At 38.1% G+C, this 27,850-nt stretch overlaps 2 protein-coding genes across 3 annotated transcripts in view; one reads left to right on the forward strand and one right to left on the reverse strand.

Moving 5' to 3' along the window:
• Window positions 1-539: 539 nt before the first annotated feature.
• Window positions 540-27,420, reverse strand: slc2a13b (solute carrier family 2 member 13b). 2 transcript variants are annotated; one of them, XM_051690364.1, is made up of 13 exons: window positions 27,286-27,420; window positions 21,401-21,874; window positions 21,064-21,223; window positions 18,918-19,123; window positions 17,911-18,019; window positions 10,977-11,140; window positions 10,773-10,893; window positions 10,159-10,284; window positions 9,896-10,014; window positions 8,246-8,398; window positions 3,799-3,959; window positions 1,447-1,515; window positions 540-999 (listed from the first exon to the last, which is right to left on the reverse strand). In XM_051690364.1, exons 2-13 carry the CDS (start codon window positions 21,846-21,848, stop codon window positions 991-993), a joined length of 1,845 nt encoding a protein of 614 aa, XP_051546324.1. In that variant the 5' UTR covers window positions 21,849-21,874; window positions 27,286-27,420; the 3' UTR covers window positions 540-990. The 2 variants fall into 2 exon arrangements, with proteins under 2 accessions (XP_051546324.1, XP_051546323.1); XM_051690363.1 differs by having other exon boundaries at window positions 540-1,515.
• Window positions 27,421-27,850, forward strand: part of lrrk2 (leucine-rich repeat kinase 2) — a 90,808-nt gene continuing 90,378 nt past the window's right edge. The window contains exon 1 of the mRNA XM_051690322.1: window positions 27,421-27,778. Coding sequence (XP_051546282.1) covers window positions 27,643-27,778 — 136 coding nt within the window. The 5' untranslated portion in view covers window positions 27,421-27,642. The remainder of the gene's footprint in view (window positions 27,779-27,850) is intronic.

The following is a 27,850-nucleotide window of genomic DNA, read 5'->3' on the forward strand; positions in this document are numbered from 1 at the left end:
GAACTGTGCAGTAAAAGTTGCTGAGTTCTTAACTAGACACAGTGTCATTTATTTCCTTAAAACACATTAAACTTTCACTGTCAGTGCTTAACAGTGCTGCTAGTAGAGGTAAATAGTTCAACAGCAAGAGTGACCTGCTTCCACCCGGCAGTGTCCAGTTACTAGATCTCACATTACCAGCACAGAGCCAAACCTACAGTGAGCCCATACTGAAGTACAGTACTGTACACAACCTTTAACACACTAATGCTGACATTCAGAATAGAGCCTACATTTTATTGCATTCTGTTAGAGAAGGGAACATTTTGATGCATGTTTGATTGTGAGACAGGAATTACAGATTTAAATTCACACAATATTATTAGTATGCATGCACAGTTTCTCAGGCATACAGAGCGCTGGATCTGCAATCAGGGTTCAATGAGGGGTTCAGAGTTCAAAGTGGGTCAGATTGGGACATTAGTGAACAGGTTTCATCTCGACAGAGCAGAGAGCAAGACACACTGAGCATAAAGAAATAAAATATGCACCTTAAGAAGTGATTTACAAGCATTTATTCATATAAGAGTTTACAAATACATCATTGCACAGTTTGGAAAACAATATACAGTATCAGCAGCAATTTCAACTTCATAGTCTTTTTAGGATTAACAAATGTATTTTGCTCCAAAACTTATAATCAAAAATGAAACTGACTGTGGCTAAACTACCTCAAACATTGTCAAATTTGTACAAAATGAGATTTTATTTTCAAAAGCATTTTGTTTTTATTTTAGTTAATTATTTATCAAAAACATCTGAAACAGAAGGTAGAAGATAATTACATTTGATATTTGTACCAGAAATGACATTATAAAGTTTAAAATATGCACCACAAAAGAATTTCCCTTATAATGTGAGATGATAATAAAATGTCACAATTTGAATATTGAATTTGAAAATTGATTATTCTCAAATAAATGAATCTTCATGTCCACATACAGGGCATCATTACTGGAACTGCAGCAGAAAAATATTCAACAAGCAACAAATTACATTATGTTAACATCAATAAATAAATTAGATTGCAAAATTGTATTAATCTGTATTCTATTATGTGATTCAAATGTATGTCATTTTTTAAAGGAATAGTTGAACCAAAAATAACCTGGCACAATACGGCATATTTTATATATGCAAGATTTTCAGTGAATAATGACTTTTTGGAGTTTGACAGCCGCAGTCACCATTTACTTTCATTGTATGATATAAAGCAGAGTTCAAATGTTCTCCTTTTATGTTCCACAGCAGAAAGTCATACAGGTTGAATTTTAAACTTTTTAATTTTTAGAATTAAAATTTTTATGTTAACTATGCCTTTAAATGTGAATATCTAAAAACAGTACTGATTTATGAAGTTAATTTGTAGTGAAAAAATAAAATAAAAATCTTTTTATTGTTACTCACTGAAATGTAGGCAATTCTGCCCTCTGGTTCCAGTGTCCCATATTGCAACTCTCCCAACTCCAAACGAGGCTAGAACATGAAAACTACCAGTTTCATTTAAATGTCAACTAAACCTTAAAGGGGTCATGTCAGGAGAAATAAAATTTTCCTTGATATTTTGACATATAAGAGGTCTTTCTACTATAAAAACATACTGTAAATTTCAGAACTCAAATCTGAATCCCCAATGCAATAAAAGCATTTATTGAAACCAAGTTGCAAAAACACCTTGTTCTCTACTTCAGCGACTACCCTACGTCACTAGGGGCACATTAATACATGACCGCCTCTTCATCGAAAAACATCAATACCTACTTAAAATCATTGCACCCTTGGCCCCGCCCACTGGGGCTCAGTTAATCTCAGAGAGGAAGTGAGAAGGATAAACAAGGCCTACTGTGGCCTCACTATTCCTGAACACCAATGGGGATCCATCTGGACTATTTTGGATAATTTTTGTATATATTCATGCACTAGACCAACATCTTTGACCGCTTGATACATATCTCGGGCCGCTTTTAAAAGACGTGGTGTCAAGTTACAACTCTGAAGAGGAGACTCCATTTGGTTTCATTCAGCTGCTGTACCTCTTGTTGTTTTGAGCACAAACGAGTCATGGATGCCTTCTTTCGCCCATCTGCACTATTTTTAATTGTTGGTGTATGAAAACATGCGAGAGATGACATCTTTGACTGTTTTGATACATTTCTGGTGAAGCGATGCTGTATGTGTGTTCGTCTAGTTCACACCGTGCTTTGGACTATGTGTGTACATCATGTGGATGTGTCTTCATTGTATTTCAGCATGGATCGTATGTTTTTCAGCTCATGTCAGCGTGGATTGCTTGTGAACCAGTCATAATATGATTCAAGCTTTGCAAAGCAACTGTTATTGAAGGATGGGGCAGTTAAAAACACTTGTACCTGATGTAAAACAGTAAGTAAACAGTTTCATTCATGAATGTTTTACATGTCATGACTATTTGTTTTATGGTGCTGAGTGATAAAAGTTGTGCTTGAGATGAACAGTTTAATATATTCGGATACAATGTAGTTTTATAACATTGTGGGGTTGTTCATTCTCTTCCGATTGAGTTTCAAATATGGCTGATTTCGAAGGGCTGCAAACTGTTAGCCAATCAGAAACATTGACGTTTTAAGGAGGTGCTTATGCCAAAACTGAGCATTTCAGTCAGAGGGCCAGAGACAGGGTGGAAAATGATCATATAATACTAAATGATGACTGTTTTGGAGCAAAAAAACACCTTAATAACATTATCAGTGGAACTCAGGGAAGATAATAAAACTATAAAAAAAGAACATTTCATGACCCCTTTAAGAAAGCAATACTGTATCACCAACACCACCACACCAACATTGACAATTCCAGTTTAGTATTAGTATTATTTAGTATTAGAATTTCTATAAGATGAGTGTACAGCTCTATACACCGTGAAAAACACATACAAGTCTATATGCCCCATTTCCTATTAAATACAGTATTTCCACAAATAGGGTAAAAATTGGTGTCACATTCATTTTGTAAAGCATTACAGGCACAAATCCAATTTTTTTTTCTTTTTTTTGAGAACTTTTAACAATGTAAAACTATTATCTATAGCATTAACCTACCATGAAAAGTTTTAAACACATCAAAAACAGTCTGCTCACAACCGTTTTTTCCCCAATTACAAATATTCCGTAAAATTGTGTCACCCAAGAATTAACATCATTTGGATACTTTTTAGAGTAAAGCGGGAATACAATTAAAAAACGATTTTTACAAATATTTACATTTTGAAAAATGCTCATAATGTTATTTAATTTGACCCCCTAAGGTGGGTGAAGAGTATTTTCATGCAACAACAAAAAAATTTGGTACTAATTGTAAATGGAACCCTATTTGTGGAAAGTTCCATTTGCACATGGGTCACACTCCAGAGCAAGTTTAACAAGGTCATTTCCTGTTCCATAAATCCAGTCAGTCCTGTTGTTCATGACATATTCACTTAAGCAAACAACATATTTGCATTTAATATTTCACATCTGTACATGTGCAAATAGAATCAATAGAATCACAGAAGAATCAACTGACATTTTGATCAAATCTCATTGTTTTATCAAGCATCAATGCAGTTACATTGACACAGTTGGTTTGTTTAAATATTTATGAATCAACTAAAACGTTGAATCTCTGGAATGGGAACCACAACACTCAATACACCAGGAATCATTCCCTTCAGGAAAGATAGATTGGAAAGATCTATTCTTCATCAGTAATGTCTTCATCAGAGCGGTAGTTTCCACCCTTTACCCTGATGTAGTGTGTGCTTGAACTGCTCACGCCACAGTGGCAGAGTTTCCTTCCAAACAACGACTCAATCTCCTCAAGACGCAGACCCTTGGTCTCAGGCATACAGCCCATCAAGAACACAAAACCCAGCAGAGCCAGAGCGGTGTACAGGAAGAACGCACCTGTGAGGAGAGGATCAGTGAAATAAACAAACATAATACCATTTTCATTAGTAATAGAAAAGTGCACATCACTTTTCTACTATTTATTATTTTATGTGAATATTATTAAAACGGTGTATTTCTGCATTTAAATTATTTCATTAGCAATTATGTAAACATTTTTATTGTATTGAGCATAGCAATGCCCACAAAGCAACGCCCTAGCAACCACCCATAACACCTTAGCAAACATAGCAATGGCCTAGCACCAACCCAGAAAACCTTAGCAACCACACAGCAATGCCCTAACAACCACCCAGAACACCTTAGCAGCCGCATAGCAATGACCTATGAATCACCCAGAACACCTTAGCAACTGCATAGAAATATCCTAGCAACCACCCAGATCACCTCAGCAACTTTATAGCAATACCCTAGCAACAACCCAGAAAACCTTAGCTACCACACAGCAATGCCCTAGCAACCACTCAGAACACCTTAGCAACCATATAGCCATGCCCTGGCAACCGCCTAGAACACCTTAGCAACCACAAAACAATGCCCTAGCAACCTCCCGGAACACTTTAACAACTGCATAACAATGCCATAGCATCCACCCAGAACACCTTAGCAACTTTATAGCTATACCCTAGCAACCATCCAGAACACCTTAGCAACCACAAAGCAATGCCCTAGCAAGCAACCACCCAGAACACCTTAGCAACCCTATAGCAATGCCCTAGCAACCACCCAGAACACCTTAGCAACTGCACAGCAATGCCATAGCAACCACCCGAACACCTTAGCAACTGCATAGCAATACCCTAGCAACCATCCAGAACACCTTAGCAAACACACAGCAATGCCCTAGCAACCAACCAGACACCTTAGCAACCATAGAGCAATGCCCTAGCAACCACCCAGAATACCTTAGCAACCGCATAGCAATGCCCTAGCAACCACCCAGAACACCTTAGCAACTGCTTAGCAATGCCCTTGCAACCAACCAGACACCTTAGCAACCATAGAGCAATGCCCTAGCAACCACCCAGAATACCTTAGCAACCGCATAGCAATGCACTAGCAACCACCCAGAACACGTAAGCAAACCACCTCGAACATCTTAGCAACCACATAGCAATGCCTTAGCAACCACCCCAAACATCTTAGCAACCACATAGCAATACCCTAGAAACCACACTGAACAAATTAGCAACCACATAGCAATGCCCTAGCAACCACCCAGATCACCACAGCAACTTTATAGCAATACAATAGTAACAACCCAGAAAACCTTAGCTACCATATAGCAACACCCTAGCAACCACCTAGAACACTTTAGCAACCACATAGCAACACCCAAGGAACCATCCAGAACACCTTTGCAACCACCATGAACATCTTAGCAACCGCATAGCAATGCCCTAGCAACTACGGCTGGGTGATAGGATGCTTATCGATATCGACGATGTCTTACAAATCTCCTGATGTCGATTTCGACCCTCATTGACAGACGATGATCGACAATATTGGTAAATGGCAAAACCATGGATCTGGGAAGTCGTTAGGCTTCGCTTAGTTCACCTACAAATGATGATGACATTTTTGACGTTTTTGTTTTGCCATGGTGTTCGTTTGGTGAGATTTCTCCTGTTCGCTAGGGATGGGCGGATCGATACCAAAGTATCGATACTTCCAATACTGATGTGGTATCAAGATTCAAGAATATCGATCCTCACATAAAAATATAAATTCTGAAGTTTAAAAAAAAAAAAACTAGTGATCTTATTATTTAGATTGCATGAATATTAATGCATCTCATAAGTTTCGAAGTGGAAAAAAAGATTTATATGAGCGAATAGTTGCATGGCACCAGAACTATATTTTTTTCTGCTCATCTTGAAGCGCAGAAATGCTAAAACACACTAGCAGTTACAGACGGTGCTCACCCTTTCAGTCATAGCGCTCGTTCAAAGAGGGAGCAGTGCTTTTGAAAAACACACCTAGATGTGACATGCATTATAATGGACTTGTTTGACAATTTTTACAGGATTATTTAAATTCAGAGTTGTTAAAACATTGATAATGATATTTAATCCTCGTTAATAAATGATACCCTTATGAAAACTTACCATGGATTAACTGTAGTAATATTGTATTAGTAACCACGACTGTAGTAACCATGTTTTTTTTGTTTTTTTGGCAGTAACCAAAGTTTTGATACAATTAACCATGGTTTTGCTACAGCATTACTGTAGTAACCATATGGTAACTTGGTTTTAGTAATAGTAACCATATAATAATATCTGTGGTTCATTTTGAGGTTTTATATGTGGCTCATTTTATCCAAAGAATTCGTAAAAATTCAGTTTAATAGAGGTATCGGTTTTGGTATCGATATCGGTGATATTGGCCTAAAAGTACTTGGTATCAGATCGAAAAGAAAATAAGTGGTATCGCCCAACCCTACTGTTCACACACATCTCTGAAATTCTTGACCCAAGAGAACTCGGCCGGTCGAAAAGCGCTGATGATTGGTTAAAACTATTCGTGGGTGTGGTTTGGAAGTTACAGTTATTATTTACAATCGCGCGTGCCAGCTGAGGAGTTGCTACCTAGGTTACTGTTGTTAAAATGGCCAGTGGAGAGAGATTTTAGTTTTTAAAAGTGAAAGGGGCTGTGACAAGTTTAATAAAGAAAAGAAGCGGCACAGTGCTAAAAGCAGCGGTCCACGAAGAGAAAAACCTGCATTATTGGCTTTACAAGTGGCTGGAACAGTACGTTAAACACCGTGACATCACCCTAAATGAGCTAATTTTAAAACGACATTGTGTGTAGTATAAACGGCAGCTTCGTTCGCCTAGGGTGCTTTAGTTCATCCAGAAGGAAAAAGGTTAGGCTTTTTTCAAAGTATAAGCCAGGCTTAAGACGTCTCGGAGTAACACATGACAAGAAATGCTGTTAAACCGTCAATGCCCATGTCTGATGCGCAGTTTGTTCAGAGGCGTGCAGCGGGAGCCTGTACTCGTGGAACATGCGTATGTAAAGTGTTATCACTCTTCAATCGTCTGAAAACTGTTTGCAAGAATAGTGTTATATATGAGAATGCTGCAAATGACCTAAGACATCTCATGAGGTGCTCGAAGTTTAGTTTATTTTCACGGAGCAGTTTGTGCTTAACATGCATTGTGAACGCAACTCTGCAGATTCACTCAAATATATCATTGTATTAAAGAAACAAAGACGAAAGTGATTAAATCATAAAATAATACAAGACCAATATCTTTTGTTTAAAAGTTTTGTGTTTCAATAAATACATTTTTAAAGCCAAATCGATAAAGCAGGGGGTTGATGATGATTTTCTCCCCTTTTCTCCCCAATTTGAAATGCCCAATTCCCAATGCGCTCTAAATCCTCGTGGTGGCGTAGTGACTCCCCTCAATCAGGGTGGAGGACGAATCTCAGTTGCCTCCGCGTCTGAGACTGTCAATCCGCGCATCTTATCACGTGGCTTGTTGAGCGTGTTACCGTGGAGACACAGTGCGTGTGGAGGTTCACGCTATTCTCCGCGGCATCCACGCACAACTCACCACGCACCCCACCGAGAGCGAGAACCACATTATAGTGACCACGAGGAGGTTACCCCATGTGACTCTACCCTTCCTAGCAACTGGGCCAATTGGTTGCTTAGGAGACCTGGCTGGAGTCACTCAGCACGCCCTGGATTCAAACTCGCAGCTCCATGTGTGGTAGTCAGCGTTTTTACTTGCTGAGCTACCCAGGACCCCTATCGCGATATTTATTAAGGCAATTATCAATAAAATATTTTTTACATATCGCCCAGCCCTACTTGGAACCACTCAGAACACCTTAACAACCACATAGCAATGCCCTAGCAACCACCCATTCCCAGAACATCTTAGCAACCACAAAGCAATGCCCTAGCAACCACCTTCAACATCCAAGCATTTTGTTGGAGTTTTGCGAAGTCGAACACCGCTCACATTATCTTCAGAAAATCTGGTTGATTTATATAGAGTCTAGTAATTATTGTTATTCATAGATGTATTCATTTATAGAACATTTGTGTCTATTATCATTTCTTTTTACCATTGGTTTATAAAAGCAATAAGTGCACAGTGCTTTTACCATGACTAAAATCATCAAGCTTTTTGCTTTATTAAACGATTCGGATTATAAGTATGAATAGCACAGTATAACTGTTTAGGAAACTATGTAGTATTAGTATGTATAGTAGCGAAATTATATTGTTATGTTCAGTATGGTCTATTTATACTGTGTTTTACCATGGTAAGTGAGGTACTGGGCCACATGAAGGAAGGTGAGAGACACAAGGACGTTAAAGATCCAGTTGACTCCAGCGGAGCACGCATTTCCTGTACTGCGAGCCCACAGTGGATAGATCTCTGAGTTCACTGTCCACGGCATTGGACCCATACCTACTCCAACACACATACATTACACAAACAACTCATTTTCCACACTGCTTTTCACCAAATTAACACAATATCACTCTTTATATGCATGATATACTTTAATATTACATAGTAATAAATAGTATTTACCTAAATATATTAAAACTGTCACACTTTATAAAAAAAAAAAATTAAAAAAAAGACTTCAACATTTTAGATCCATGGTGGAGATAAATCAAGGAATCAGGTCTGAATTGATTCACTGAAACTGACAGTTTGAACTGATTCACAGAACAGAATCAAACTAACCAACTCTAATGGAATTTTTGCAACTGACGTTTAAATCAGAAACACTTTTAAAATGCTCTCATACCAGCGATTTGTGAGATTAAGTAGGATAACAGAACTGATGACATGGCCTATAGTAGAGATGGGAATCATAAGACAATGCCGATTCCACTTAACGACTCCGGTTCCTTAATGATTCCATTCACGATTCTTTTACAAGTTTTTAGGAAGACATATTTGAAAATAACTTCTTATTGGAAGTACTGGCCTCAGCAGCCTGTTCACAAATTATACGATTATTTCATTCTTTAATAGAACAGATTCTGGCAAAAGGTGTGTTTACACATACTTTTTAATTAAGATATTTTACTCATTAATTTATATATATATATATAAAAAATACCACTTTTTGCAAGAGAAGTTATAATGCGTATCTTTAAATACACACGGTCATATGAACAACCACAATTATAGTAATTATTATAATTTATTTCTTATGAGTTGGACATTTTAGATGAATTGAATGACTTGCGGTTCAGTATGTTTCTGATTCACTCAAAAAAACTGGCTGATAGGAGTCATTCGATTGGGAGATAGCATTGTATGTTTTGCGTTTAGATTCAAAAGAACCGGTTCTTATGAGTCATTCGTTGAGAAATTGGACTACACTGGTTGTGCTGTAGTATGTTTCATGCTATCGATTCAAAAGAACCGGTTCTTATGAGTCATTCGTTTAGAAATTGGATTACACTGATTGCGCTGTAGTATTAAAAGAACGGACTCATTTGAGTCATTTGTTCGGGGATCGGATTACAGTAATTAGATTACACTGGTTGTGCCAAGTGGTGTGTTTTTATGGTGTAGATCTTATGATGTAGATTATTAGCTGGAAAACCGGCATTTGTTCTTGGAAAGGGTATTTTAATTTGGTGTCCCGTCTACATAGAAGAATGCAAATTCCAAAACCGTTAACGAAAGTGAAAGTCATGAAAATCATTCGGTTATTAAAAAAAAAGAAAAAAAAAAAAGGAACCGGTTATTAATAAGAATCAGTTCCTTACCCTACTCTTTAGGAAACTTAATGGCTAAATAAAAAGGCCAAATGGAAATCTTTGCGAATACTATATGGTGTATATTTAATATACTGTATATCGCCCAACCATACTACCACTGTTACTTTTTAACCAGTATTATAAAATAATTAAAAGCTACTTTAGAACAGAGTTCTCTCACCTGGGGCAAAGAAGGCCAAATAGAGAATGAGCCCCAGCAGAACAATCCAGGAATAAGATGTTGGGCAGTAGTTATATGCCCAGAATGCACCTGTGCTCTCCTGTGTGCCATTGGAACACCTCAATAACACACGAACAAGACATAATCAAAACAAACACATAACAGAGAGCAAACTACAGTGCAATACGGGTGAATAAAGACTTAAAAGGTGTGAAATTCAACATTTAGGTTAAATTCGCTTGAACAAACCATATATTCATTACCTTCCCGCAGCAGCGGTCTCAGTGTTTACTGGATCTATAGGCATGCATGAGGACTCCACTACAGCTGTGCTATTCATACTGTAACAGAAACCGCAATTCGGATCCAACATGCATGATTCACAGAACCTACATGTGCAGAGAGAAACAAACTCCAGTCAAACTAGTACATTTTCATTAATATTTGTGACATATTGACTTTATTGCAGGCCAAATGCCAAATCTTTAATAAAAAAATATTTAAAACAAACATGTATATGTAGATATATGGGAGTGTCTTCAACTATAGGAACTTTTATGTTCAAGGGGTTGATTTGAATAAAAACAGACAAATTCCATGTTTTTTTCTTTTTGTTATATGAAGGTCAGACTTTATACCTTGCCTTCATTTATTTTTGATACTTTTTAAAGGACTTTTATGTATAGATGTTATTGATAAAGTAAGTCCAGATGCTGACTTTTAATTTTAAATATCAATATCCATCATAAAAATATTATTACATTTTTAAAGCTTCCTAAATACAGAGTGAAATAAATACAATAAGAATACATTTCACTACATAAAAATGCTATGATCTTTTAAGGTCAATCTAATCTTCTAACATGGCAGCACTCACCCATATGTAATGCAGGTGGAATTGTGGAAGGACGGGTCACTGGGGTGAAAGGTCACAGGTGGAGAGGCCTGAGCTGAGATCAGGAAACCAGCAGCGAGCACCATCAGACTTACAGCTGTACCTGAGTAAAACACACCACACTAACATTACAGTCCTGCTTTAATCTGTTCCCAGCAAACGGTATTTAAAATTGTGTGTCCTTACCCAGTATGCTGCCTAGAGTAAGCTTCCTGCGGCCCACCTTCTCCACCAGCCAGACCCCAACTAGAGTAAACAGGAAGTTGGTGAAGGCCGTGGCAGCAGCCAGCCAAATGGCCATCTGATCGTTCTGAACACCTGACATCTGTATTATGGTTGCACTGTAGTACCTGCACACATTGAGTATCCAAATTTAGTCTACTTCTGATTAGACAGTACAGTTTTGCAGTTTGAAAATTTAAGTCGCACTTTGCACTCCATTGGGAGTGCCATTTAAACACATCCGAACACGGGAGACGATAAGTGGATGGCACTCCCTGAATTAAACATGCAATGTAATGACGAGGTCATGTGCCAATAATGTGGCATAGCACTGAAACATTTATCATTGCATAATGTGTTTAAGTAGTATGCCAGTGTAAGACTTTTTAAGACCAGTTTTAAGACCTGAACAAATAAGATGTCTGCCAGTTTAAAATACTCTAGACATGTTTTCAACACAAACACACACACACACACACACACACACACACACACATTATACATCATATTAAAAAAGGTTTATGTACCAATATATCAAAACATATGAATTAGAGGTCGACTGATATTGGATTTTGCTGATACAATAATAATAATAATAATAATAATAATAATGTGTTGAAAAAAAGGCAATAACAGACTATTACAAATTTCAATCCTCAGTTTCTACCATTTGTGATCTGTGCAAATGACAATAAAATGACTTAAGAGTTATGACAATCATTATAAAATCAATACACTCAATGTATTAAATCCTGTGACAGAAGGCCAGACAGAGGCTAAACGAATCCAAATGGAATTAAATCCTGATCCAGATTATTATACAATCAAAATACCAATAATAACCAGAAAAAAACCCATAAATAAATAAATAAATAAATAAATTTTGTATAACACAGGACTTTTAACAATAAATAAGCCCTAAATACTCCAGGGACTCTTATTTTGAAATATCTGTGCTTCACTGCATCCAGCTATCCATTCAAACAGATAAGGGAAATAAAATATGCACTCTTAGACTGAGCATAGTCTCAATCACATCCCGAGGTCAGTAGTCAGGGCACTGATAAAGGAGCCGGCCATTTCTTGGCCTGTCTCAATCGCAAATTTCGCTCCGTAAAAATTTCCAGAATGCACCGTAAAAACCAGGAAGCATCATTGCTCACTATGTTCCCTCACCGAAAACATCATGTCTTCTGAAGTCTTTCAAGTCATAAGAAGATGAGCACAAGTGTAAAACTATGAAGTCAAAGCCTTATTTTCTCTTTAAAAGAGATGTTGTTTGTAATGTATTTCATCCATAATGACCATGAAAGGCAAACACTCTATTTAATATTAGAGTTGTGAGAAGAAGTTGTTAAAAATACTATCCGTTATATATTTATTTATGTAATTTATCTTTCATAACACTATACACACTATGTACCAAAACATAATGACCACTCACAGGTGAAGTGAATAATGTTGATCATCTCCTAACAAGGCCACATGTCAAGGTCTGGGTAGATTAGATGGTAAGCGAACAATCAGCTCTCATAGTCAACGTATTGAATGCAGGAGAAATGGGCTGGAGTAAAGACCTGAGCGACTTTGACATGGGCCAAATTGTTATGGCCAGACGACTGGGTCAGAGCATCTCTGAAAAGGCTTGTTGGGTGCTCTCGGTCAGCAGTGGTGAGTACCTATAAACAGTGGTCCAAGGGGAACAAACCACAAACCGGCGACAGGGTGTTGGTAGTCCAAGGCTCATCGATGCATGAGGGCAATGAAGGCTATCCTGTCTGGTCCAAACTGACAGAAGGTCTACTGTGGCACAAGTCACAGAATATATTAATGATGTTATGGGAGGAATGTGTCACAACACACAGTGCATCGCACCCTGTTGTGTATGGGGCTGCGTAGCCGCAGACCGGTCAGAGTGCCCATGATGACCCCTGTCCAACATTGAAAGTATTGGAGGTGGACCTTGGAGCAGTGGAAGGGTTTGATGACTCCCGTTTTCTTTTACATCCTGTGGATGGCCATGTACGTGTGTGCCAATTACCTGGGGAAGTGATGGCACCAGGATGCACTGTAGGAAGACGACAAGGAGGGAGTGTGATGCTCTGGGCAATGTTCTGCTGGGAAACCCTGGGTCCAGCCATTCATGTGGACGCCAGTTTGACACGTGCAACCTACCTAAACATCGTTGCAGACCAGGTACACCCCTTCATGGCAATGGTATACCCTGATGGCAGTTGCCTCTTTCAGCAGGATAATGTGCCCTGCCAAACTGCACACATTGTTTGGTAAAGGTTTGAGGAACATGATAAAGAGTTAAAGATGTTGCCCTAGCCTCCAAATTCCCCAGATCTCAATCTGATTAAGCATCTGTGGGATGTGCGGAAGAAACAAGTCCGATCCACGGTGGCTCCACCTCACAACTTACAGGACTTGAAGGATCTACTGCTAATGTCTTGGTGCCAGATACCACAGGACACCTACAGGGGTCTTGCAGAGTCCATGCCTCGGCGGGTCGGCGCTGTTTTGGTGGCACATGGAGGACCAAAAGCATATTAGGCAGATGGTCATAACGTTTGGCTCATCAAGTGTACGTTTGAATGTCTACCACGAAAATGCATGACTGTGTCATTTACAAAGCCATGTTGCTTATTAACAGCTGCATTTAAACGCGCAACCTCGAGATTGTGTCGCAGGTGACTGAGTAGGTGTCCCAATGCTCAGTGGATCAGTACCCTTGCCAGAACCTGAATTAGTGTTCACAATATACTGATTCACAATATAGGGAGCTGATTGAGACACAGGGTAACATTCATCTACAAGGTATTACAATATAAACACTTTAAAAGTAAACGTTGCCTTAATTCAACAGTAGATCATCAGTGATCGCTTGTCATAAATTCCTAAATGAATGGATTATGAACCACTCTGAAGCTGCTGGAAACACTGGATCATCGAGTTCCCCGCGTGCTTTTCACTTCAAAGCGTGCAGTGAACACATAATACATTTATTAAATTAAATCCATAAGGCCATATCGTGATTCTGGTCTTTAAGTCCCCTTTAAATCTCTTTAAATGATAATTAAGACTTTTTAATTTATGAATGAATGAATGAATGAATGAACTGAATTTAAGACATTTTAAGACAAGTATTACTGTATACCACACAATATGCAGTAAGGAGTGCACTACTATTCCATTCTGAAAACAAAGCTTAACCCTTTAAGCTCAAATGGGCCCATGAGAAAAGAAAACTGTTAAAATATTAATAACTACAGTCCTGACCAACACAAAACAGGTATCATTTGAAAGATTAGAAGCTCTACTTTTCAATGCATGCAGGCATTATGACCAAAACTGAACAAATGCTTTGAAATTTTGCGTTTTGGTAATTTATTTTAAAAAGAATTGCACTGTACATATTATTGTAATCAGTAAAAACATCAAACTCATCAAACAGATGAAGTTACTGTTTACAAACAAATGCTCTGCCCCTTCCGTGTTCTTTTGTTGCCCAGAAAAGAAATGCTGTCTATGGGCGCTTTGCTCAAATTGCGCTGAAACTGCCCAAAAAGTGCTGTTTCTGGGGATGGAACACCCTGTTTTCCACAGATTATTGGAGAATAGGGCTTCTTTAAATTTCCACCAGATCGTTGCATCAGGAAAAACACAGGATTTTACATAAATTATGATATTTCATGGGTCACCGTCAATGTTATCGCGTCTGCTTTATTAGACGCAACTGACCCGCAGCAGGATATGAACTTTTTTTTACTTAAAAAAAAATATTTAAAGACACCTTCAGAGAGGTCATGTGACGCCATGCGAAGACGTGTGACCAGCGAGCTCTGTGCACTTTGCTAGTTTTAATACCTTTTATGACATAAACCGGTGAGATTCGATACACTCTGGAGGTTCCATAACTGTTCTAGGAGGACAATATGTCAAAGAATTCAAAATCCTTGGGCTCTGGAGACATTAAAAGACACTTACGTGCTCAAGCTGAAGCTCCCGAGCAGGCCCCAAGCCCGGGAGTTGATTTAGTTGGGGAAGTGCAGGAAATGCGGCGAGAGATATTGAACATGTCGGCAATGCTGATGAATGGTGTTGATGACTTGGAGGATCTTGCTGTGATACGTCGATCGATCACTGCCAGGCAAAATTTACTGATGTGATCACAAGAGTGGGGGATGTCGAGAAACGAATAAATTATCTGGAGTCATCGGAGAGGGAATTAGCTGCTAATCTGCTAGATTGCCAAGGTGGATTTGGAGCGTGTCTTGGAGAAGTTTGAGGACATGGAAAACCACAGCTGGTGGAATAACGTCCGTATCATGGGAGTCCCGGAGGGATTAGAGGGACAGAATATGGTGGAATTCCTGGATGGGCTCTTTCTGAGTCTGCTCGACATAGCAGGCCATAAACTGGAAATCGAGTGAGCTCGCAGGGTTCCGGCTCGGCGATCCGCTGAGGGAGACAGGCCCCAATCGATTCTGGCCAAATTTCTGAGATCATGCGATAAAAATCTTGTGTTACGTGAGGCGAGGAGTAAAGGAAGGCTTTCTTGGAAGAACCACACATTTTCTTGTTCCCAGACTTTGCGAACTAGACAAGAGAAATGTGATCGATTCAAGGAATGCAAGAAACTTTTACACCAACGGAAGATCGCTTTTACACTGATATTCCCGGCCAAATTGAGAATAGATGCTAAGGATGGCTGTAAAACATTCACATGCCCACATCAAGTGATGTCCTTCATAAAGTCAATGGAGTGAGTAAGTCACTTTGTGGTGCTCTTTGTGGTGCTCTGTGAATTTCTGGCTAAGTCATTGGAGTGAGTAAGTCACAGTGACGGTTCACAGGATCTGTAAAAAGCTTGGTCTTACAGATATTTGGAGACTTTTGAACCAGTCTGGTAGGGACTATATATTATTTTCTTCAGTCCATAAGATTTATTCTAGAATAGATTTTTTATTTTTTATATATATATATATATATATATATATCTAAGTCCCTCATTTCATCTGTTGTTGATTGCTCAATTGGAAACATTTTAGTCTCAGATCACGCCCTGGTGTGTTTAGAGGTATTGCCACATACGGAGAAAAAGAAATCATATAGTTGGCGCTTTAATGTGTCCCTTTTACAAAATTCCAACAAATAATAAAGACTGAAATCAATGTCTATATGGAGACCAACTGGTCCTCAGTATCCTCTGTGGGCGTGGCTTGGGAGGCACTTAAGGCGGTTCTTAGGGGCCGGATCATACAGCATGCCTCGTTCACCAAAAAATCCAAAGCACAAGAACTAGTGGAATTGGAAGGGAATATTAAAAGTGCCGAGGCAGAGCTGAAGCACCGAATGTCATCTAATGGCCTCAGAGAATTGACCCGAATGAAATACAGATATAATACTATTTTGTCATGGAAGGTGGAATTTTGGCTATTCAGGGCAAGACAGTCATACTTTGAGTTGGGGGACAAAGCAGGGAAGCTTCTGGCTAGATATATAAAGCAGAGAGAGTCTTTTTCTACCATTGCCTCAGTGAAATCTGCTGGTGGTGAAATATTTACCTCAGCCATTGATATTAATAATGCTTTTAAAGAATTCTATCTTGATCTCTAGTTCCACGTCTTCATCTACTGAAGATGATATTAGAAACTTTGTGGAACCATTAGAAATTCCTAAATTGATGACTGAGCAAAAAAATTCTATTGATTCTGAGATAACCTTGGAGGAGCTTGGCGAGGTAATTAAGGCCTTGCCTACAGGCAAGGCTCTGGGGATGGCTTTGCCGCTTAAATTTTTAGATCTTATGCTACAGATCTTGCTCCACTTTTGCTAGAAGTTTATACGGATTCATTAAAGAATGGAAAGCTCACGCCAACCATGACACAAGTCCGGATCAGTCTGATTCTTAAAAAGGACAAGGATCCAAGTGAGTGTTAGAGTTACTGTCCAATTTCCCTGATCCAGCTAGACATTAAAATATTGTCAAAAATTCTGGCTAACCGATTAAGTAAAGTTATGACATCACATATACGTTTGGATCAGGTGGGGTTTATTCGGGGCCGCAGCTCTTCTGATAACATTAGGTGTTTCAACAATATCATGTGGTCAGTAGCGAATGATCAGACTCCGGTTACTGCCATCTCACTTGATGTCGAAAAGGAGTTTGATATGGTAGAATGGGATTATCTTTTTGAGACTTTGGAAATGTATGGGTTCGGGAATACTTTTATTGGATGGATTAAGTTACTTTATAGACACCCGGTAGTGAAGGTACAAACATATGGATTAATTTCTAATGATTTTACTCTGGATAGGGGCATCTGGCAGGTTTGCTCTCTGTTCCCATTATTGTTCTGTCTTGCCCTGGAACCATTAGCAGCCATGATAAGAAAGGAGGATGATTTTCCAGGGGTGATGGCGAGAGGTGTGGTGCATAAGCTTTTGCTTTACACAGATAATATTTTATTATTCGTCTCCGACCCTACTAGATCTATGCCTTGCCTCCACAAAATTATTAATTCCTTTTCTAAATTCTCAGGATACAGAGTTAATTGGTCTAAATCCAAAGCTTTGTCTCAGACAGCGTACTGCCCGGTAACTGCTTTTCAGCCAGGTGCCTTCCAGTGGCCCAAACAGGGCATTAAGTATTTGGGCATTTTATTCCCTCCCTGGTTTTGTATTGAACAGGAAGTTCTTGCCCCTATTTCACCATTGCAAAGCCTTTCTATCAATATATGTTTTGCTTTTCTTTGTCAGTTGTATGAATCAATAAAAACTGTTAATCAGAAAAAAAAGAAAAGAAAAAAAAACATCTTCAGAGCTTAAAGGTTTAAGTCATATAGAGAATTTATGTGACACAGAGAATGTCAAATGTGTATTAGTAACCTACATGACGGTGTTGATTCCTGAGAGCTGCTGGAACATCTGGAGGCCGCAGCCCAAGATCAGCGCACGCCGTGCAGGAGCATACATTAAGATACGCCACAACACTGGACCACCTACAAGAATAATCAATAAAAGAATGAATGAAAATTCACATGGTTCACATATTTTGACAAATGAAGTTCCATGACCTTTACAGTTGTTGGTAATTACTGTCTTAAGGATTAAAAAAATTAAAATAAAAAAATTTGAGAGAGAGAAATAAAAAAGCTTTGGCGCTGTGTCGAGTTAAAGGAAGATGCAGAGCTGCTTGAGGAAACGGTGTGTGCATTCACCGTACAGCTGTCTGGTTGTCCCTTGGGCTATGAAATTCTTAAGGATAAGCATTGTTACTGAGCCTACTACAGCGAGAGGCATTGAAACATTCAAAGACATATATCTAGTGCATGTTTACATAGGCCAACAAATTAGAAAAAACACAATATCAATGGCAGCATCGATATTCCCGGTGGTGAATGGCATCAAACAACCAGAAATAACTCCCGTTGTTACACTTGACAACGAATGCCATATGAAACATATGCAACCTGACACATATTCATTTAATTGTAGTATTTCATGTAATAGTAGACTTTCAGACATTATAAATGTTTCTTTCCTTGATTAAGATTTGCAAAACATTCTTGTTAAGAGTATTATACAAAAAATTGTCACAGTACGGTTCAGGGCTTCCATACAGGATAAACTTTTAAAGTAGTAAATAGGCGACCACTGCAAAAGAAAAAAATTACTATTAAACTTCCATGACTTTCAACAAGAGAATATATATCAAATATATTTATTTCTATAACTTATCCAGGACCGTTAATATTTGTTTAATTTCCATGACTTTTCCAGGTCTTGAAAACACAATTATAAAATTCCCTGATATTTCCAGGTTTTCCATATCACTGAATCCAGCACACACTATGAGAAAGTCATGTGTGACAGTGATGCATTGGGACATCATCTCACCTCCAGCATCGCTTCTCTCCACCTCAATACTGCTGCGTATGCTCTCAAACTCATTATCCACATTCACACCTCCACGGATCTGACTGAGCACAAGCCGGGCGTTCTGAGCATCACCCTTCTGCAGCAGCCAGCGTGGACTCTCGGGGAGGAAGAGGAACCCCACGAACTGTAGAGCAGCAGGAACCACCGACAAACCCAACATATACCTATATATGAACACATACACAATAACAGTTCAAAAGATAACAATTAAAATGTAGATCCTTATGAAACAAAATTGTGTCACAGGTCTGTTTTGATAGGGTAACGTAGAGCAGGGGAAATCTATGCTAAATGAAAATATACCTTACAATTTCCACAGTTTTCCTGAGCAATCAATTACATGTGCGACATCTACCTTTCCTCATCAGAAGTTCAAGCTCCACTTTTTGCGATAATTGTAACCCCCAAAACTCCAACAGAAACAAAACATTAAGCACTAACAAGTATCCCCCTTTATATTTACCTTGCAAAAAACACATAAAATAACACTTAATGTTAACATTTACTCTCAAAGCATGCAGGGAAATTGAAATCCCCTGCCCAGTTTCATCAATGCTACATAAACACCGCAAAAAGTTTTAATGTATGTTACATCCCATGCTGTTTTGTGCATTTTGCTGGTTTGCTCTGCTTGTGTGTGTGTGTGGGGGGGGGGGGGGGGATTAGCTGTCCCTGATTGTGCTCTGGAAAAAAATCTCTGTGCAGACATTCAGATGGGAGCTGTCATGACTTTGAGCTGGTCGTGCTGCTCCCGACTCTCTGCCACCTGCCAGACCAGACTTAGTGTGTTTTGTGCATGTGTTGTTTAAATGCAATATATGTGCAGTTTGTGCAACACTTGAAACCACGATTAGTTTCTGACTTAAAAGCAGGCAGGTGTAGGGGTGGCCTGCCCTTTTCGTTTGAATATCTATCATCCCTGTTTTTGTTAGTATAGGTAGGTAAGTCTTTTTTTTTGTATTTTTATTTTTCATACATTTAGGCTATTTATTTATTTTATTTTCTAGACTATTTTGTTCATTATTTTGGGCCAGGGGTCACTCTGAAGTCTCTTTAATATTAATTGTTTACAACAATAAAAACTATTGTTTAATTTATACTCCGTTTTTCTCTTGTGTTTGGTCTGACAGTTATGCGGGAGTCGTTCCCTTCACCTTGTTGTGTCCTACCCCTAGGGGACGTAACAATTAAGTAAACTTCCATTTTACAAATTCAAATGGATAGAACGCAAAGAAATCAAGTTGTGATAAAATGTTCTAGAATTGTCTTGCTTTAGCTCATTTTAATAAAGCAAATTGAAAAAGCAGCAACAATCCTTTTTTGATTGTTTTACAGATTCATTAACTTTTATAATGGAGAAGAAAATGCTTCCCATAACTTTTGTTGTTGTGTTAAAGGCTGTGCATCCAATCAAACTCTATGATTATTTGCTGCAAATGCATCCGTCACTTGGTACAAACACCATTTCTACTATATTTTCAGCAGAATACCGTGTCTATTTTATAATAATAAAATTGATTCAATATAAATCAAATGTTTTTTCAAATTCATGATCGCGCATATTCCCATTAAAATGACTGTATTTCGCCATGCGAAGGTATGTGTGACCGTGCCTTAAGTCAAGTCAGCTGTATTTGTATAGCTCTTTTCATAATACACATCATTCCAAAGCAGCTTTACAGAAGATCATGCCTTAATGACTCCAGTGAACAGAAAATCTAGCTTTATTATTAGTGCTATCAGTCGCGATCAATCGCAGATTTTGAAAATGCTTAAATATGACTCTATAAATTTATATTATTTCCAATCAAAATGCATTTACTTGCTTCTTAGAAAAGAAAACAATAATGTTTAATAATTTTCCAAACAAAATATTCCACAGTATAATGGTAGTATTATATATAACATTTCCCAAAGTGTAAATGGGAGGTTGACTAATTGAAAGAACTAGTCTCCCCATAGGTTGCGTATTCATTGCAATGGGCATTAAATCTCAAAAACGATTAATCTGTAAAACCAATATATCGGTCTACCTCTAGTTGAGACTATAAAATGTGAAATATTTGTATCGATACAGATTTAAGAGTTGACAGTTTTCACCCACCTCCATCCGTCATGAGGCAGATAGCTGAAGGCCCCATCCACCATACTTGCTATGAACTGCCCCCCGGTGATAAACAGAGTGTTAACGGTGACCAGCCGACCTCTGAGCTGAGAAGGAGAAACCTCAGCAATGTAGACAGGCACAGTCATAGACGCAATACCTAAATAAATACAAAATAATATGGAAGAATGGCAAGGAAAGCAGAAAAGATTAATTCAAATAGTTGTATGTATTTTATACAGTGGCCCATAAAGAATTTGAACATAGACAGCACAACAAGCACACTTTTCAAGTAAAACATTTCACGAAAAAAGCTTTAAAATATTAAAACATTTACCTAACCCAAGGCCGACCGTAAGCCTTCCCAACAGAAGAACTTCTTTATTAGGTGCAACACTCATAATGATGCCGCCTGCAGAGAAAATGAAGCTTGCAAGCAGTATGCAGATTCTCCTGCCAAAGAGCCCGTTGAGATACCCTCCAGCCAGAGCGGACAGAGCCGCAGCACCTACAGTGATGGAGACCAGCAGCTCCTGCCATAGAGAGCTCAGCTTCATCTCTTTTTTAAGCAGGAGCATGGCTCCTGACACAACCCCTGTGTCATAGCCGAACAGGAACCCACCCAGAGCCGAGAAGGCAGCGAGGATGTACACGAAATACGGCGTGCCATGCTGGACAGATCGAATGTGATCGGAGGACGTGGGTACTTGTTCTCTGTTATTGGATGACGTCCTAATCAAACTCCTCTCGTCCTCAACCATCCTGTTTCCACTCACCTCCTCCATACTCTGCAGCTTATGCACATTGTCTCCTAAATTACAAAGCAAACACCTTAATCACATTTCAGCCATAACAAAAGCCACAACCCAACCCATAATGGCATTGCCATGTTGGCACTGCACACACCCAAATCATCACAATTCAAGATCTATAAATGAAATACTGATGGTTAAATCATAACTCTTTCAATGCACAGAGCTCTTTAAGGGGGATTTCACTATAAACACTAGTGATATACCGATAAAAAATCATGCAGATACGGGTCAGGAGCTTCAGTTAATGTTCACACCAACCATCAGAATGGGAAAAATTTGATCTCAGTGATTTGGACAGTGGCATGATTGTTGGTGCCAGATGGGCTGGTTTGAGTATTTCTGTAACTGCTGATCTCCTGGGATTTTCACACACAATTGTCTCTAGAATTTAATCAGAATGGTGCCAAAAACAAAAAACATCCAGTGAGCAGTGTTGGGCAAGCTACTCAAAAAATGTTGCAAGCTAAACTACAAACTAATCAACAGAAAAATTAATTAAGCTAAGCTAAAAGCTACACTTCAGAGAAAGTAGCAATTTACACTACACGCTACATGCCACAAGTTGCTTACTACAATTAAGCTACTTCATAATTTTTTCAACCGCAGATGCACGCAGCATACTGTCATAGACAAAGCACCTAAAAGACGTATTCACATGATGTTTATCAAAGCCATAATACAGTATATTACAGTTTAGTGCAATACAGTATACAAGTATACAGTATGTTGCAACACGTACTGGTATGTGCACATAAAAAAAAACAAAAAACTTGTAAATTCATATTTAGACATGTTACTTAAACAAACCCATGTGTTCAACATTTAAAGTCACTATTTTTACATTTTGTTTTTCATATTTATTCTACTACTTCTACAAACCCATACCCATTTAAACAATTTCATTTGCACATTCCTGTATAAAAACTCTGCATACATACAGTATACAATTCATCTATATATTAATCTATACAATACAGAAATACAGCAGCTAGATACAGAATTACAGGATATATCACCAGACACCAAATTTCTAGTGTCCCCATAAATCAAATCGCTTAAAAAAAACATACTAAATTATGTTTTTTTGAAAATTTTAAAATGCAGAAAGTTTTTTGTGAGGGTTAGGTTTAGGGGTAGGGTTAGGGTTAGGGGATATAATCTATAGTACATACAGTATAAAAATCATTATGTCTATGGAGAGTCAATATAAGGATAGCCACACCAACATATTTGTGTGTGTGTGTGTGTGTGTGTGTGTGTGTGTGTGTGTGAGAGAGAGAGCGCACATCTGGGCAATAACAATGTGATTTCTGATGGTATCAGATGGTAATACCAATGTACTTTGAGATACAATTACCATATTTATGTACATTCTGTATTTGCATGGTGCTTCAAAGTACTTCAAAGTATACCATGTTACTACCATGGTTAATTGATACATGATTACCATATTCATATACTATTTAATTTACATGGTGCTTCAAGGTAATTAAAAAAATATACCATGGTACTTCACTATATGATTACCATATTCATATAGCCTACCACTGTATTAACATAGTGCGTCCAGGTAATGGTACATGTCCAAAAAACATGGTAATGCCATGGTAATTTTTTATGTTTCCTTGTATGCTAATAAGTGTTTTGATACTCTTTGGTTGGAAAATTTCTTTACTTGCAGAAGTCGTTTACAAGCTGCAAACGTGTTTCGAAAATTATAAAGACCTTCTTCCTCACTGGCAAACGATAGGACGCATTTGCAGGTTTGGTTTCCATTGATTGTAGATCCACTGCTACCAGTGTTATCTTTTTTGCCATGTGCTTATTGGCAAGTGAGAGCGTGCACAAACGATTCAGCAGCGGGCACGCAAGCTTTCTGAGGCATTCAGATTGAATCACGAACCGATTCAGACTGCTTTCCTATCACGTGTGGCCAATTCATTGCAAAGAAACGACTCAGATGAGCGATTCATTTGTGATCGGACATCTTTAGTTTTGATTCAAAACTGGCTATAGTAAACACCAGGTACAAGGCATGATGTAGCGGTGTAGCTTTTCTCAACGCTATGCCGCTACCTAGTCAAAAGTATAGCTTCACTACTGAAAAGCTACTTGATTTAAAAACTAGCGAAGCTACCACCTCGCTACTCAAAAATGTAGTTAAACTAATAGCTTTGCTATTAGTGAGCGGCAGTTCTGCGGACGGAAACGCCTTGTTGATGAAAGAGGTCAACAGAGAATGGCCAGACTGGTTTGAGCTGACAGAAAGGCTACGGTAACTCAGATAAACACTCTGTACAATTGTAGTGAGCAGAAAATCATCTCAGAACGCACAACACATTGAACCTTGAGGCGGACGGGCTACAACAGCAGAAGAACACGTCGGGCACTTTAAGACCATTGTGTTTCTAATAAAAGCATTCGGTCACCGAACTCTCTAGTTATCTGTATCACTTTTGGCTATTGAAAAAAACAATATTGTTCAACCACTATTAAACACAGTGCACAACAAAACCCAACTAAAACCAACTAAGAACAAAGTGATAAAACACCATCCTGCAGTAATAGCCAATATAATCACACAGTGTCTAGTGATTCGCAAACAACTTATTGTTTTGAATCAATTCTTTTGAGCGTTTCAGTTGAACTGTAAAACACTGTGAATCCCTCGACTGTAAAGGAGAACATTTGACACCATTTATACAATGTATTCACAGTTAGACGAAGACATTTAACTAAATATTTATATTACTACATTTAAAAAAAAAAAATATATATATATATATATATAATAATAATAATAATAATATATATATATATATATATATATATATAAAAATCTCCTTTTCTCCCAATTTGGAATGCCTAATTCCCACTACTTATTAGGTCCTCTTGGTGGCGCGGTTGCTCACCTAAATACGGGTGGTGGAGGACAAGTCTCAGTTGCCTCCGCTTCTGAGACTGTCAATCCGCACATCTTATCACATGGCTCATTGTGCATGACACCACGGAGACTCACAGCATGAGAAGGCTCATGCTACTCTCCGAGATCCACTCACAACTCACCACGCACGCCATCGAGAGCGAGAACACCTAATCGCGACCACGAGGAGGTTACCCCATGTGACTCTACCCTCCCTAGCAACCGGGCCAATATGGTTGCTTAGGAGACCTGGCTGGAGTCACTCAGCACTCCCTGGATTCGAACTCGTGACTCCAGGGGTGGTAGTCAGCGTCAATACTCGCTGAGCTACCCAAGCCCCCTTTATATTACTACATAAAAAAATTTAAAAAAACACGTAAATGCTGTGCAGGGAGGGAAATGTGCGAAATGTAGGATGGCAGGAGAGGAGTCATGAATATTTATAAGTAAAGCTCTACCTGATTTAGGGTTAGTTTTAGGGGTAGGGTTGGGTTATAGTTTCTCCAACCAATCAGGTAGCAATTTACTGAAGAATATTATTGAAAAGTCCAATCAGATCGCGTTCATTATGAATATAAATGACTCTTCTGCGATCCTCCATTTCAGAAACAGAACAGTCACATGAATCGGTTCATTAAAAAGAATCATCCAAACGAACCGATTCGCTTAAAAGAATCGGACTTGTGTCAAGCTGCAAACTATACTTTAGAGTTATTTATACTTCACATACATGAAATTGCGATAGTCGAGTATCGCATACACAGTGCCGTTGACTATAAACTATTTAATTTAACTGAAATATCGTATTCTTGCGGTCTAATACTGCACACTACAAAATACTTTAAAAAGTATTTTAAAAATGAAAAATATTTAAAAAGTGTGGCAAAATTCATTACTTTTTCATTAAGGTGTATACAGATCCCGTGAATGCATTTTATTTTTACCATCAGTCTCTAATAATATTGATTCATAAAACATGACTTCTAGTCTGACTTCCTGTATGCAAATATCGCTCTTTTTTAATGGTTTATTAGGGTTTTTAAAGGGGTGAACCAGTACATCACAGACATGTTTAACTCCATGTTTTTTTTTTTTTGTTTTTTGTTTTTTGGTTGTTTTTTAAAAAAATTTTATATGATGGCCAATATTTGACCCTTTTTTTAATTAATTTTTTTTGGCATCGGTCAATAACCATGTCATCTCCAAAATCTTCCAACCTCCTTGCCAATAGATAATACACTATAGAAAATGAAAAAAAAAGAAAGAAAAAAATATTTTTTTTCAGTAAATATTGTGTAAAAATGTTTCTTTTTAAATATCTTTGTGCGTACATCTTATTTGCTAAATTATTGTATCCTAGTATATTGGCATAATGGCCATAGGACAGCTGTATAATCATCGGCCATTGAAAAAATATATATATTTTGGTCAAGTACTGATAAACACATAACACTGTGAAATTAAACTATTGTCATAAACAAGGTAGTGGGAAAATCCCAGCAAGCAGTAATCATCAATACACTCACACCGTATTTAGTGATCCGCGAAAGAACTGTTTTTTATTTATTTATTTATTTTTTTATCGGTTCTTTTGAACGATTCGATTGAAACAATTCTTTCAAACGTTGTGAATCCCTCGACTTGTAGAGAACAACGTTGGACACCACCACCTGTACAGCTTATTCAAATACATATACACTATACGTCGTTTAACCAAATATTAATTTAGTTACATAAAAATGACTGTTCAAAAGGCCGTGGAGGGGGTAGATTTCCGAAATGTAGGATGGCAGTGGAAGATTCATTAATATTTATAAAATATAAGTAAAGCTCTACCTGATTTGTTAAGGTTAGGTTTAGGGGTGGATTATAGTTCGCTCCATCCAATCAGGTAGCGCTTTCTTGATTAATATTACTCAAACGCCTAATCAGATCGCGTTCATCATGAATATAAATAACTCCTCCCCCTGCGCTCTGTTTCGGAATCTGAACGAGGTCAAATGTATCGGTTCGTTGAAATGAATCGTCAAAACGAACCGATTCGCTAAAATTCTGATTTTAGTCTACGTTCGTTGCAAACTCAACTCTTAATCGAAGTACCTATATCGCACGCGCGTGAAATCGCGCTAGTGAGTGTCGCGTGCAGCATAAACACTTGATTATAGACGCTTTAATGTTGCTGCGATATCAGTCTAAATAGTGCATACTACAAAAAATATAGGAATTATAAGTGAAGCAAATGCATTCATTTGCGTAACGATGTTAAAGGATTCCGAAAATGCTTTTAATTTTTACAGTCAGACTCTTATTGATTCATAAAACATGATGCAGTCCGACTTCCTACATGCAAATATCGCTATCAGGTCTGTTACTGTAGCAACAGCGATAAGAGTGGATAATAAAAGAAAATATGCATGTCTCATATCATATACATGTGAAACGGATATAATAGGAGAATATGTCTGTTCTTCCATTTTAACTTACCGTCAGAAAGCTTTTCTCGAAGTCACTCAGGCGAGAAGAGTCAATGCTCTCTTGCTTTCACTCTGTTGTGCTCAAACAGGAAGTTTGTGAATTCTTTCAGTCATATGATTCATATGCAATAACTCGGCGCGGACCACAGCAGCGAACATGAACGGGATTTCTTCTTTTCACCACTAAAACTCAAATCAGGAACTTTATTTTAGTCAGATCAGTATTTAATCCAGCATATCTCACGTTCCCCTTTGCATAAGTATGGCAGAAAACTCAAATGATGATCTGCTGCAACATTGTGTCCACATGGTCAGTAAGTAGCAGGAGATGGTTAGAGTCGTGTCTAATATCAGATAGAGAAGGATCATGGTTGATAAAGAGGAGTTAGGAATCAGATTGAAGAAGCTGCTGGTGAGATTGAATCTTCAGGAGGGAAAGCAGTTGGGCACCTTGGTTCAGATCATTCAAGATCTTCTGTTCCTGTCCTATACAGATGACTGTGGTGAGTTGAGACCATCGAAACTGGCAATGTGTATGTTTTTGTACCTTTAACCTTTCTGATGGATACCTTAAT

This window comes from Myxocyprinus asiaticus, chromosome 46 (genome assembly GCF_019703515.2).
Source record: "Myxocyprinus asiaticus isolate MX2 ecotype Aquarium Trade chromosome 46, UBuf_Myxa_2, whole genome shotgun sequence".
Classification (NCBI taxonomy): Eukaryota; Metazoa; Chordata; class Actinopteri; order Cypriniformes; family Catostomidae; genus Myxocyprinus; species Myxocyprinus asiaticus.